The sequence below is a fragment of the Aulonocara stuartgranti genome (assembly GCF_965226115.1).
Source record: "Aulonocara stuartgranti genome assembly, chromosome: 13".
Lineage (NCBI taxonomy): Eukaryota > Metazoa > Chordata > Actinopteri > Cichliformes > Cichlidae > Aulonocara > Aulonocara stuartgranti.
In genome coordinates this window covers 26,904,802-26,919,258 of record NC_138949.1, presented here as the reverse complement: position 1 = coordinate 26,919,258, position 14,457 = coordinate 26,904,802, and the positions used below count along the sequence as shown (strand labels likewise).

At 40.0% G+C, this 14,457-nt stretch overlaps 1 protein-coding gene across 2 annotated transcripts in view; it reads left to right on the top strand.

The window, feature by feature from the left end:
• Window positions 1–1,129: 1,129 nt before the first annotated feature.
• kcnq5a (potassium voltage-gated channel, KQT-like subfamily, member 5a) overlaps window positions 1,130–14,457 on the top strand; it is a 114,741-nt gene continuing 101,413 nt past the window's right edge. For both annotated transcript variants that reach the window (XM_082557097.1, XM_082557096.1), the window contains exon 1: window positions 1,130–1,847. In XM_082557097.1, the coding sequence (XP_082413223.1) occupies window positions 1,507–1,847 (341 nt within the window). In that variant the 5' untranslated portion in view covers window positions 1,130–1,506. The remainder of the gene's footprint in view (window positions 1,848–14,457) is intronic.

Sequence of the window (14,457 nt, the reverse complement as noted above, 5' to 3'; positions counted from 1 at the left end):
CCAGGACACCGGCACTCGAGGCCTGGAGTTGCCTACCCCTGGTCTAGATAGACGCTGTGGCGCAGGCCATGAAGTGGGTAACCCCCGTACGTCCTATGATTGACCACTAGAGGTCAGGCTTGGATTGGAACTGGAACAAGCCATGTACGCGAATAATAACTGTATTGTTTTTCTAGCTAACGTGGTGGAAACTGATGGCCATCACTTCTACAACTATTACTAATACAAAAGCTGTTAAGTTGGGCCTGAAAATACTTAGTTGTAATTAAATACAAAAGAAGTTAGTGAAAAGTGATCAGATAGAAGGTTTAGAGTGAAAAACCATTCAGCTTCAGGGCTACCGAAGTGGAGTTGTTTAAGTTATTATGGCAAGCAAGCAATTAAATAAATAATTAATTACAGCTCTTAAATTCAAGCCTAATTCATGTTTTTTTTTCGAGAACACATCGTGTACATTTAACTGGATGTATCCAGTAAAGGTGGAAAATAAGGCAGTAGTTCTCCACGGGTCACGTGATCGGTCAGTAGGGAAGAGCGTGACGCAGCTGTTACCAGCAAAGCATATTCTGTTTTGGGCGGAAATAGTTTTGGACCGAGCGGACCATCTTGTCTACAGCTGCTGAGTCCAGTTCTGTTTACTGTAAACTCTGTTTCTCCTAGTATGTAATAATGTTAATGTGCTGTTCATTCTCCTTTAAGTGTAAGCAGTCATTCAAGTTTTATTTAGGCATATGTGTGTAGGTTAATCCTTGTACATTCTTTAGTATTTCCCTTTACAGGCTACTACTTCATAGTTAACTTCCTCTGAAAGTCTTACCCCCAGAGGGACTTTCTTTCTTTGTAGAAGCGTTTCAAAGAAACTATGTTATTAGCTGTAGATAAGGTATCTTTATTTTGCTATTTGATGCATTTTCTTACATAAACCAAGCACAGTGATCACTCTTTGGGGGGTTATTGGGCAGTTTCATCACCTGCGTAAAATCTGCGTCATCGGTGCATATATATCTCTCTTGACGTTTCTTCGGTTAACATTTATCACCCAGATTGAAAATCTGCTATCGTTCAAGTCCAGATTTACGACATCTAATAATCTCGTGGCGCGGGTGGTGCTGCGCCCTTCCCGTCTGATGCGTAAAAGAGCACCATGACTAGCAGAGCACCGGCAGGCTTCACACACTTTGCCAGAAAGAGCCAAACCGGCGTGAGAGTGAGTTGAGTAACAAAGAGAGTGTGGGAGAACCCTCCCCCCCGTCAAATGTATCGATGGATCCACACCTTCATAACCCAACTCTTCTTCAGCTTCGCGCAGATGGCCAAAGTGTCCAAGCCAGACCGTGAAACTGTTCAGCCAATAGATTAGTTATTTAACTCTTCATCCACTGCTTTGTTGTACTTAGTGTGTAGTGAAAGTCAAAGTAGCCACACACCCTCTGGCCCAAAAGCACTTGGCCACACGTGAATGCCTGCCGGTCTCCCAGCGCACTCCACGCTTGCGCTAGTTATGCCATGCCGCGAAGTCATACCGGCGACGAAAGCGGCGGCAGCGGGATCTGGCTAAAGACCTCGACTGGACGTCGGGGGCAGGACTACCCACTAAAAGATGTGGAGTGCGGACGGCAGACTATGAATAACGTTGTGGGTGTCGGGGACGGTCTCCTGTCTCCAGCCGCGGCAGGTGCGGTGGGAGCGGAGAGGAAACAGGGCGCCCGCCTGAGTCTGCTGGGGAAGCCGCTGACCTACAGCGCGCAGAGCAACCGCAGAAACGCACGCTACCGGCGGCTCCAGAATTACCTCTACAACGTTTTGGAAAGACCGAGGGAATGGGCTTTTGTTTACCACGCTTTTGTGTGAGTACTTATGCTTGTGCAGCACAGAACTAAACACTACAAGTCGTTTAGAATCTCATGTTTATGCTTTCCGATTGAATAGGAGTTCCCCACCTCTGAAAGCTGAATCAGTAAAATATTTTGTTAGGCAGGGATAAAAGTGAACACACAAGATATCAAAATTTGTATTGATTTTTCTGCTGATGATAATGATCAGTTTGGGTCATGATACATTTATATATCACTCTCTGTGGTTTCTTCTTCTCTATGGAAGATGTTTGCATCTTCCTCTAAACATCCAACATGTCAAAAAATCATGTAAACACTTTTTGATTTAACCTTATTTATCTTGAAGGTCTTATGCCAGTCGTTGATACATTTAAATGGAATGAATATGTTACTTTTTGAATGTGACCACCTGTTGCTCCAGGTGTGCAGAAAAGACTAAGAACACAAAGCTGAAAAGGTTAGAATATAACAAGCATGTGTGCTAGTGTTCAGAAAAAGCAGACACAGTGCAATGCTACTATCCTCCAGGACATTATTGGTAGCTCCAGCAGTTTTTGAGCTCTTTAAGATGATCAGCAGACTGTCAGCTGAAAATGGAAAAATGTAATAACTGCTGCTCCCTTGCATGATCTTGGTTCTTTCATCACTTATTTCTACAGAGAGTGGCACTGGGAAAAGCCCTGAAGGGACAATTTTAAAGCTGACATGTTGCAGTTCTTAAATTCAAACCAGTCCTCTACTGACCACAGCTTGTTTTTTCTTCCTTTTTGGTTATTTTTCTGGTGTGAAAATGCTTCATGATCAAAATTTCTGATTAAAAAAAAATAGCATCCAGCTTCCTCTTTCTTCATGCAGTTTCCATTAGCCATGGATTATTGCTAACATTCAAGCAAAGCTTTTCTTGCTCATAGCTGTCAAGATCTAGCTAAACTATCACAATTTGTTGTTCTATTGCTCTTACGAATCCTAGGATGTTTATCAACATGACACACACGTACTGTAAACTGTATCTATTATCCACATCCAACAGTTGTGGTCATATTTTTAGAGAAAGCTTTTTGAGCACTCATATACAGTGACAACCCTCAAAAATTCGTCTCTGCTTTTCCCTTTTTGGTGTGCAGATCACCTGTCAGTAGAAGTGTGTAGGTGGTGTTGGTGCACTGATTAAGCAAGGGTTTCTGGAAGTAGCTCTTATTTCACTGTCTGCTGTGGTGGCTTTTGATTCTCTCTGTTAAACACAGGCTATGCAGTAAACCTATGCAACTCGTTCACACACATACCAGTGTCAGCATGGTTATGGGTACAGATTAAAACACTGGATCCATTCCTTGTGCCAGTCAAGTCCCGTGTGAAGAGAAGGAAGAGGAGCTGTCAGAGGAGGGGCTCCACAGCCGGATGCTGACGTTTTATTTGCACAGGCAGGACAGCTGAGGTCGCAGGGGTTAAGTTGTTACATCTACTCACGACTGCAGCCTCCCACACTTTAGTAGTTTTGGATCAGCTGCACGTATGAAATGATTTAAAAGCCTCAAACAATTTGCTTAAGTGAGATGAAGAGAGCTTTGGAAAAAAAATACTCCTCCGTGTCAGAAAACATGTGTTTTAATGTCCAGTGGTGGAGAAAGAAAACAGAAACCTAACAAAGCAAAAGACAGGGGCAAAAGTAGGTTAAATTACAGATTTAATTTACTTATTGTAAAAAAAAAGCAGGTGTAAAAAGAGGTAGATGCATTAGAATACTGCAAATTTTTGTCGTGAAGAGTCAAAATAAATGTATGGTTCCTGATTAGAATAGCGTTTCGTTGATTTAGAGGTAGGCCTGATGATTTTGAAATAATGGAAGTACTTTTGTGCAAATTGAATTTCTAGCCACAAAAAATTGCACTTATTCTTCACGGTTTCCGTTAGTGTATTGGAAGCGCAGCAGTCTATCAGGCCTAAGTTTACCCCCCACTGGGTCTGTGCATTGGTGATTAAAAAAAACAAATATATATATATATAAATATATATATATATATAAAGCTGCAGGCAAGCACACAGACATTTTAGCTAGACAGACAACAGCATCAGGCAATACAGCAACAAAATGAGTAGAAATGTGCATGAGTTCGGTGATCTTAAAAGTGTCTTACTGTACAACGCCCATCTGAATGTCAGATTCTCTAATTGCCGCCACCACTTCTGGTGTTAGTCAGTTTTTAGATCTCTTCTCATGTGTAGTTTGTCCGGGGTCATTAACTTGTTGCTCTGTTACCCAAGAAACCTTTGAAGCCTTTGAGCAACACATACATAAACTTAAGTCACTGATCTAAAAAAAAAAAATTTGAATTAATGAATCTTCACGCGTAACTGAAGTTAAACTTTGAAGTCTGGTTTTAATTGAATATAGCAAATCACATCTTCTATTGCAAACTCTTCAAATGCGGATAGTTTTGATCCATCTAGACCACAAATGAAAGCTAGTGTGTAAATGCAGCATCTCGCTGCAACTTGTCCACAGTGTGATGTAGATGTATGGCTTCACAAACTTAGAATCGCATGGCTTCACACATGTGTTACTCACAAACACATTCACACGTGGTAAGTGATGAACCAACACACAAACAGCACAAAGCGCATGATTTATAAAAGAAAAGTTCCTTTGATCGTTTAATTAGTAAGCACTTATGTTGAAACAGATGCTGCTGTGTGTGCGTGTGCATGTGTGTGTGTGTGTGTGTGTGTGTGTGTGTGTAGATCCACACCGTACAGATGCGTAGGAAAACAGCTGAATGGTGTGTGTAGGTATTTGAATTATAAGTATGTATACTACACTCCTTAGGAATCCCTGATGTGCTCCTGATATCTGCTGATGGGCTGCAGATATCAAGACACTGATAAGCATCTGGGCTTATTTCTTTCCAAATAATGCTCCCACACTGAAACACTGCTGGCATTAAGATTCAATTTCTTAATGAGATGGCGTGTGTTGGGCTAATCACATTTGCTAAAATGGGTTCCAGCCACAGTCTGCATTTGTGTTCTATACTCAAAAGATGATTCCTTCCTGTGCACGTGTTTTAGTGTGTATGAAAGTAATGTCTTACCTATTTTTTTCAGATCTATTTATTCATTTTTCTTGTGTGAGTTTAAGATGATACAAGCATCCATGTTTTTGTTTTCGTGTCTGAAAACGAGTTGCAGAAACGCTTCAGAGTTTGTGTGAGATTGAATGAGTCACACATGGTGTGAGTGCAACAGCAATTGATTCCAGGGTCATTTTGGTCTGCTGACAGGTAAAATGTCAACATCGCCTGATGATTTGCCAGGTGGATGGACACCTTCTCTAATGACCAACCTCTGTCCCACTTTATCTTTCAACCAGACTGGCTTGTACTGAGTCGCTTATGCGTTAACTGTTGACTTTAACTGGAACTGGGACACTTTTAATGCAATGTAATATTTACTATAATGGACAAAAAAAAATCATTAAATGTTGTATGTGATATACATTGGTCTACCAATGTAAACCTGACTTTAATATTATTGTTTCTCCTGTGTCGCCAAAAAAGCTTGATCTTTTCTTGAGGCAGCATGAGACACCCCACCATTTGCAGACATATCCTATAGGCACTGGGTAGGGTGTAGCGATTACATGGCTTGGACTTGGGGATGTTTGATCACCTTTGGATGTGGGGAATTTGGAAGTCAAAACCATCCGTGGGGTCTTTGTCATGTTTGCGATCAGTTTCTGGGATGTTTTTGATACACAGTGGAGTACATTGTCCAGCTGGAGGAAGCTGTTGCTGCAAGGCGGTGCAATTTCTGTTCCTTCCTTCCTTCCTTCCTTCCTTCCTTCCTTCCTTCCTTCCTTCCTTCCTTCCTTCCTTCCTTCCTTCCTTCCTTCCATCCATCCATCCATCCATCCATCCATCCATCATAAACCTTGCAGTTTTAGGTTTCTGTTTTGTGTGTGTGGTTTGTAAATTAACTTTTAATGTTATCTGCAGAAGGTTAGTACATATCTCAGCATTTTTGGCTACCTACTTGTGTTAAACCATGACAGAATTATAGCGGCGAGAGTGAAAAGGAAAGTTTACAAGATGGCAGTGAGACCTGCTATAATATATGTTTTGGAGACGGTGGCACAAACAGAACGACATGAGGTGGAGCTGGAAGTGGCAGAGTCGAAGGTTGTAAGATTTACATTGGGACTCACCAGGATGAGTGTATCAGAGGGACAGCTCAAGTTGAGCAGTCTGGAGACAAAGTTAGCAAGGTGGTGTAGAGACAGTTTGGACATGTGAAGAGGAGGTGTAGTGGATATATTTGACAAAGGTTGTTGAATATGGAGCTGCCAGACAGGAGAAAAAGAGGAAGACTTCCGAGGAGGTTGTGTGGATGTAGTGAAGGCAGACATGCCTTTCAGACCTACAGTTAATTTGTCTGCCACCATTTAATGTAGCAAATATGCCTTTGGACTGTTAGAGTAAGCCATATTATGCAGAGAGAACCCATCCAGGCATAACAAAAAGACAGAAAGATTTTCTACTTATCACTGACTTTTTTTGGATGACTTCTTAATCATCTCATGTTGATTTCTGTTTTTTTCCCCTTGTGGTATCAGTGCACTGCCTACTCAGACCTACCATGTCCAAGTTTGGTTGTCAGCACATAGGCAGTGAGTGGAGTGTAGCAGATGCAAAAGAAATACCAGTGTAGTTACTGATTCAACACAATGTCTTATTATGCAACCCAAGGCTGGACAGAGGAATTGTAGTTGCTGGCTATTTATGATGCTAAAAAATAATTACTTATAAAATAATAAATATCTAGTAACTTAGTGTTCAACATGCATATATTGTGGAATATTGTTCCTCTGTAGAAATTAAGAAGAATTCAACACTTGTCTTTGTCTTAGTCTTTGTAATCCTCCTTTAGAAGTACATTGTGGTTAGACCTTAAAGATTTTTGTATTGGAAAAGTCCTTTAGAATCTTTAATACAATAATCATCAAACATGAATTTTATATAATATATGTAATCTCAAACAGTTATTGTACTCAGACGGTATTTTCTCACTCATGAAACTGCAGGTGCACTGATCAAAAAAAAAAATTGCGCTCAGATTTGAAGAACTTAAAAGGAATCCCGAAGAGGCTGCTCTTTGTCTCCTGAGATCATGGTGACATTTGAGACACCTGAGCATATAAAAGGGTCTCTGTGTTTAGGTTCCCTCTTGCTTCCAGGTAGGAAGGAGGTGGTTGGCCAGCACCCAGTGGAAAATGCTGGAAGATGCAAAAGGATCTATTTGATAGGGTGAACAGAAGGAGGGACGTGCGTATGTGGGTGACTGTATAAATACTGTCAGGATGCCATCCGGTGTTTGCATGAGTAGATACAGAGTTGCTACCCTATTAAAGATGTTTGGTGTATGTGTGTGAGCGGGTACTTGGTCATCACTGGGTAATGTAACATATCACAGACACATTGTGTGTCCAGGTCACAAGTTGGCTGTCTGTCTTTCAGGGCCCAATGAAAAGAGGAATGAAGAGGAGGCAAGAGAAGATGACAAACAAACAAACAAACAAAAAACCAACTGTTATCACATAAAGGAAGTGGTGATGTGGGAGGGATTTAAGTTTTGTTTTTTATGCATGAAAACACATATAGGCAGTTTTTTGTCGACTCAGTGTGTTGTAAAAGAAAGGTAACATCTGGCTGTGAAGTGTGATTTCAAAGAGTGAAAAAGAAACAGCACCAGCATCCTGTCTAGACAGTTGGATACTGGCCTTTATGCAAGATTTGCAAACACAGTGAAAGATGGATAGCAAAGAAGTAATAACTTTGTGAAGGTCATGTCAACAACAGATTTACAAATTATTTGAACAATTTTATTCCTCCAAAATTAAGTCAAAGAACATATTTAGGAGTTAGGCCCAAATGGAGCTATAGAAAAGACACCTTTTCACCCGGTGATGTGGTTATCAATTAAATCCTAAGCTTTCTAAAGTAACTAATGCACTGTAACAAACTTTTTCTCCCCTTTTGGCTTTTCTATGCTTCACTGTCTCCTGCTAATATCCGACTTGGAAGTGTATCATACGGACATTTGAGATGAGTGTCGATCTGGTGCAGTCAGTTTTGAAGTAAGTAAATAACAGACAGATTTACTTATATACCACACACTGATTTCCCCTCAAAATGAACAAATTCGATAAAAAAAAGAAACTCTTTAAGCTTCTTAGAGATATATGTCAGTGTTGGACCTATAGTGGTCCACATATAAGTGGTTCCTTCCTCTTCATAACATCTGTTTGAAAAGTTTAATTTTTATTCAGCATCATAAAATCTAGTTGCATAAAATTCAGTGTGTCAGCAGTTAGAGTAACACGTTATAGTTTTATGTTGTTGTGATGTCACTCAGCTACAACAAAGACCTGTTTCCAAGCCATCTTAAAGTTTGATTCACAGGCACTGCAGTATTCATTATTTCATAATAAGATGCCTATCATCTTTTTAATCAACAATCCTCTAACAGCGTATGTGTTAGATAATAGATAAATAGCACCTGACAGTACTATTCCTGAATCCCCAGATTTAACAGTCTAGCTAACTGCTGATATTCGATCCACCTCAATGCATCAGGAATGAGTTGCAATAAAATGTAGGGAGAAATGAGAATAGTTTGTTATTTAAACTGATGATTAATACGCAAAGAATCACTCCTGACACACAATGGATCATCAAAAAAAACCTTTTTCCCCATCGACGCCCACTATTCTGCATGATAACTTGTTTTTGTATTGCTTTTATGGCATTTAATTAACTTATTTATTTGACTCTATTTTGTGTACAGTGATTTGTAACCGGGCGTCGGTGAAAGACACTTTATAAATAAACACATACTTTCTTACACTCTTACTGCACTTGTAACCCAGAGCATTTCACGTCTTCTGACTGCAAAGAGTATGTAATGATTCCCATGACCATCGGTTTATTTACACCCACCACATATTCTCCTCAGTCTTCCTGTGTTAATCACGCTTGCAAATGTGTTTAAAAAAAAAAAGAAAGAAGTGAGCTAATTAGTCTGTGCCAGAGTGGAGAGATTTGATGAATCAGACTTTGATGTTAGTGTCATCAGGGAACAAGTCGTCTACATCAGTCAGAGCTCACTGGTGAGAAGAAGATCAGAAGGGATTGCAGTGATAAATATACTGTGACATTCAAGCAGGTCAGACAGCAAGTGTGTATTTCAGGTGTGTGTATGTGTTTTGAATAGGTTGGGAGAGAAAGACCTGGAGTGAGAAAAAAATTGCATTTCTTTTAAAGTGCATACTTGTATGTCTGAGTTTCATATGTGTGACATGGATATAAAGAAGCAACAGAGTGAATAGGAGGAGAATAGAGTGTGTATGTGTGTGACCATATGAGTAGGAATGCACTATGTGTCGGTTAGTCTTTTTGCGAGAGCGTGTGTGTGTGTGTGTGTCCAAATCAATGTATGTCTGCTCGTTAGTCATCCAGCAGTCCTCTCGTACATCAGCGGAGGTGCCACTTTGCAGAGCAGACTGCAGCGCTGATGGATGGAGACAGGCTGAGCTTGTTGGTCCTCTTGCCCACACAGAGTGCACCTCAGTTGGGCACACATTACACCAGCCTCATTCCCCTGTCGCACACAACTCGGACATTACCCTGTCAACTCTTTTAATGAGAACATGGCTCAAAAGCACTCTCACAAATACACAATCATCCATGTTACGCTCATGTGCACACATGCACCTACGTCACTAAAAATGCACCCGTGCCATTAGAATGATTTAGTATGCAAAGTATGTAATATGCATTCTGTATAAAGTTATTATAATTAGATTTAGGAAGTCATTGACCGCCGTGAACTATTACTATTTTTCTATTTTCTTTATTATTTTATTTTATTTTATTATATTTTCTCCTACTGTATCATGCTGCTGAGTGACTGCTGCTCGTCAAACACATTTCATTGCAATGTTGACCCTGTGCTAACTTGCATATGACAAATAAAACTGAAAACTGAAAACTGAACTCCATATGCACATGCATAAACATGGTATTGATCTACTAATTTAACTTTCTGCAAGGACACCTATAAGTGTATTTGCAGAAATTATTGTTTTAATATATGATTGTAATATGAATCTGCATCCCTATCTTTTGGTGGTCTAGAAAGTTTAAAGTTTAGTTTTTCCCTTTCTTATTTCTTAGTTTTTAGTCACCATTGCATGTTTCACATCATCAAAATATATATACATTAGACGAAGAGCAAATACAAAATGCAGTTTTCCAATTATGATTTAAAGTTATCCAAACCTAACCGGCACTATGTGAAAAAGTAAGTGCCCTCTACATCTATCAGTTGGTTGCGCCACCCTTTTGACCGTGGGTGTGACTTTAAAAATAATAAGTGCTGTGTTAGTTTTATATGTAATGGGACACAAACCATCCACAGAACATTTTCCTGAAAGTCTTGGCAAATGTGAAACAAGCCTTTGTGTTCTTTTTGGTCAACACTGGTTTCCGCCTTTTACCCAGTGTCCTTCACATTGTTGAATCGTGAACACTGACCTTAACTGAGACAAGTGAGGCCTGCAGTTCTTTACAGGGAGTGCAGAATTATTAGGCAAGTTGTATTTTTGAGGAATAATTTTATTATTGAACAACAACCATGTTCTCAATGAACCCAAAAAACTCATTAATATCAAAGCTGAATGTTTTTGGAAGTCGTTTTTAGTTTGTTTTTAGTTTGAGCTATTTTAGGGGGATATCTGTGTGTGCAGGTGACTATTACTGTGCATAATTATTAGGCAACTTAACAAAAAACAAATCAGTGACACCAATATAACATCTCCACATTCACAAATATACATTTCTGACATTCAAAAACAAAACAAAAACAAATCAGCGACCAATATAGCCACCTTTCTTTGCAAGGACACTCAAAAGCCTGCCATCCATGGATTCTGTCAGTGTTTTGATCTGTTCACCATCAACATTGCGTGCAGCAGCAACCACAGCCTCCCAGACACTGTTCAGAGAGGTGTACTGTTTTCCCTCCTTGTAAATCTCACATTTGATGATGGACCACAGGTTCTCAATGGGGTTCAGATCAGGTGAACAAGGTGGCCATGTCATTAGTTTTTCTTCTTTTATACCCTTTCTTGCCAGCCACGCTGTGGAGTACTTGGACGCGTGTGATGGAGCATTGTCCTGCATGAAAATCATGTTTTTCTTGAAGGATGCAGACTTCTTCCTGTACCACTGCTTGAAGAAGGTGTCTTCCAGAAACTGGCAGTAGGACTGGGAGTTGAGCTTGACTCCATCCTCAACCCGAAAAGGCCCCACAAGCTCATCTTTGATGATACCAGCCCAAACCAGTACTCCACCTCCACCTTGCTGGCGTCTGAGTCGGACTGGAGCTCTCTGCCCTTTACCAATCCAGCCACGGGCCCATCCATCTGGCCCATCAAGACTCACTCTCATTTCATCAGTTCATAAAACCTTAGAAAAACCAGTCTTGAGATATTTCTTGGCCCAGTCTTGACGTTTCAGCTTGTGTGTCTTGTTCAGTGGTGGTCGTCTTTCAGCCTTTCTTACCTTGGCCATGTCTCTGAGTATTGCACACCTTGTGCTTTTGGGCACTCCAGTGATGTTGCAGCTCTGAAATATGGCCAAACTGGTGGCAAGTGGCATCTTGGCGGCTGCACGCTTGACTTTTCTCAGTTCATGGGCAGTTATTTTGCGCCTTGGTTTTTCCACACGCTTCTTGCGACCCTGTTGACTATTTTGAATGAAACGCTTGATTGTTCGATGATCACGCTTCAGAAGCTTTGCAATTTTGAGACTGCTGCATCCCTCTGCAAGATATCTCACTATTTTTGACTTTTCTGAGCCTGTCAAGTCCTTCTTTTGACCCATTTTGCCAAAGGAAAGGAAGTTGCCTAATAATTATGCACACCTGATATAGGGTGTTGATGTCATTAGACCACACCCCTTCTCATTACAGAGATGCACATCACCTAATATGCTTAATTGGTAGTAGGCTTTCGAGCCTATACAGCTTGGAGTAAGACAACATGCATGAAGAGGATGATGTGGACAAAATACTCATTTGCCTAATAATTCTGCACTCCCTGTACATGCTGTTCTGGGTTCTTTTGTGACTTCCTGAATAAGTCGTTGATGCACTCTTGGAGTAGTTTTGCTATGCTGGTCTCCACCTGGGAAGGTTCACCACTGTTCAAAGCTTTCTACATTAATAGGTAGAGGCTCTCACTGTGGTTTGCTGGCTCTGTAACCCTTTCCATAGATAGATGTCAATTACTTTGTTTTACAACAGTTTCTTTAGATTGTGCCATAATGTTCTGTTTTTTGAAATCTTTTAGTCTACTTCACTTTGTCAGACAGGTTCTGCTTGAGTGAGGGTCCCTTCACACATGTACTATTCACTTTTCCCCTTCACACACAGGGGGCTCAATGCTTTTCCCCTCAGTGACTCCTTTCTTTGTGCCCCTGAAAGTCAAAACAAGAATTATGAGTTGTGCATAGGAGTATAGCCATGAGGGCCAATGTGTGAATATTTCAGTAGGTTTTCTGCGTATGTCAGGCAGTTCAGTCTTGTCTGTGCACTTTTTATGATCATATATACACATAAAGTATATTGTGGCAAAAACATAAGAGCCAGCTCAAGCCAACACATACTGTGAATAATTTATCAGTGTAGTCATACACATTTTTCAGTGGTGACACACTGATTCAGACAGAACAGTATTAGCTCACCCATATTGGTAAGTTTCCCTCGAGAAAGAATAACAGGTGCCTGCTTCATGTCTTTCTTTGTTTCACGTGGGACTTTGCCATCACAGACAAATAATTAGAATTGGAAGAAAGTGCTGAAAGTTGAAACAGAGACATGGAAGAGTAGAGAAAAAGAAGGAGGGTTTGGCTGAGAAAAGAAAAGGTGAAGAGCAAGCAGGAATTTCACTGAATGACAAGACAGTGATATGTCAATAAAATATCTGCTAGTTAATTGCCCTTGATGGACTTGTTGTACGTAGCTGTACTAATCTGCTTGTATTCTGGCCTTTCAATAAAACTAAACAAGCAAAATGAAGATATCGCAGTCTGGTTGGGAACTGTTTTGTATTTCCATGATATGTTTTTTATGTTTTTTATCCTGAGCTGAACACATAATATGCTTGCCAGTTGATTTAAAATTTAGCTTCTAATGTTCTGCTAACAACTTCAGTTACACTGGGTTAGATTGTTAATATCAGCTGATTCAGACAATAACTTTAGTGAAGCCTGCAAAAATTTCACTATTAAAATTTGTCAAGTTACAGGCCCTCAGAGCACACAGGGCAAGTTTGAAACTTGGTGCTTGGCTATGTTGATGTCTTTTTCCCTACATTTTTAAGTTCTTGTTGTGTCTTAAGCACTGAAGCTAGCCATATGATATTTTCCAGGTTGAAAAACAATTAATTAATAGCTTCACTAGAGGGAAAACAGGGCAGCGCTAAATTATTTATTTATTTACATATGCTTTTGGTGACTAATTACAAGTGGCTGCAGTGAACAGCTGGTCACCCAGACATTGGGGAACCACATTTGATTGCATGGCAGTTGCACAGGTCCCCTGGTGGGAGGCAACCTGTCACACTATTGCAGACTGACAGTAGTCACTCTGAGACAGAGGCAAGTTGCTGTTTTATTTCTAAACAGATTGTCAACAGATTACAATCAGTCATTCTGCACTGACGAACCCACTCACATGTGTCTGTGCAGCAGAGGACTTGGTGGCCAGCTGGTTGTATTCTGGTTTAATTTCCATAATGTAAAAGCAAGGTTGCCTATGCCATTTTGCAGTCAAATTGCCATTCTGCAACATCTACAATTTGTAGAGGGATTTCTGAATTTCTGTTTCAAATCTATGCGATCCAGGCTGGACTCAGAATGTAAGTAGTCAATGTGAATTTCTATTTAGTGTAAAGTTTTTTCTTTAAAGACAGGAATAAATTTGCAAATTTTGCAAATTTGCAATTTTTGCAAATTTATCACCATTAACAGCAGCTGACTGCAAGTGGGCAGACCTGGTTCACATCTTCAAAGCAAACATTTCAAAGGCTTCAAGATCGCAGATTGCACATGGTGGCGTAAATTTTGCTGTGCTGTAGTTTACAGACAGTTTTTTCCAGAGCTGGGGAAAAAGCTCTGTAAAGTGTTTCTGTTTATAACCACAGTATGTAATTAAATTTGTTCATGTGCTATTGTTAAAAATAAATTCTCAGAATCTCTGAGGCTGAGGTACCTTTTCATGAAAGACTCAGATACATGTGAATTTGTGTTAGCAGCCAGGTGAAATGACTCCACAAATGCAGGATTCTGAACAAAGAACACACCAGTTTTATTGCAATATAAACAGTATATATATATATATATATATATATATATATATATATACACTGTATATACACAGTATACATATATACTGTGTGTACACATATATATATATGTCCATATATGAATAGAGAGCGAGAAAGAGCGTGAAAGAGAGAGAGAGAGAGAGCGAGCATTAGCCAAAGTAAAATTGATGTAGATTAATA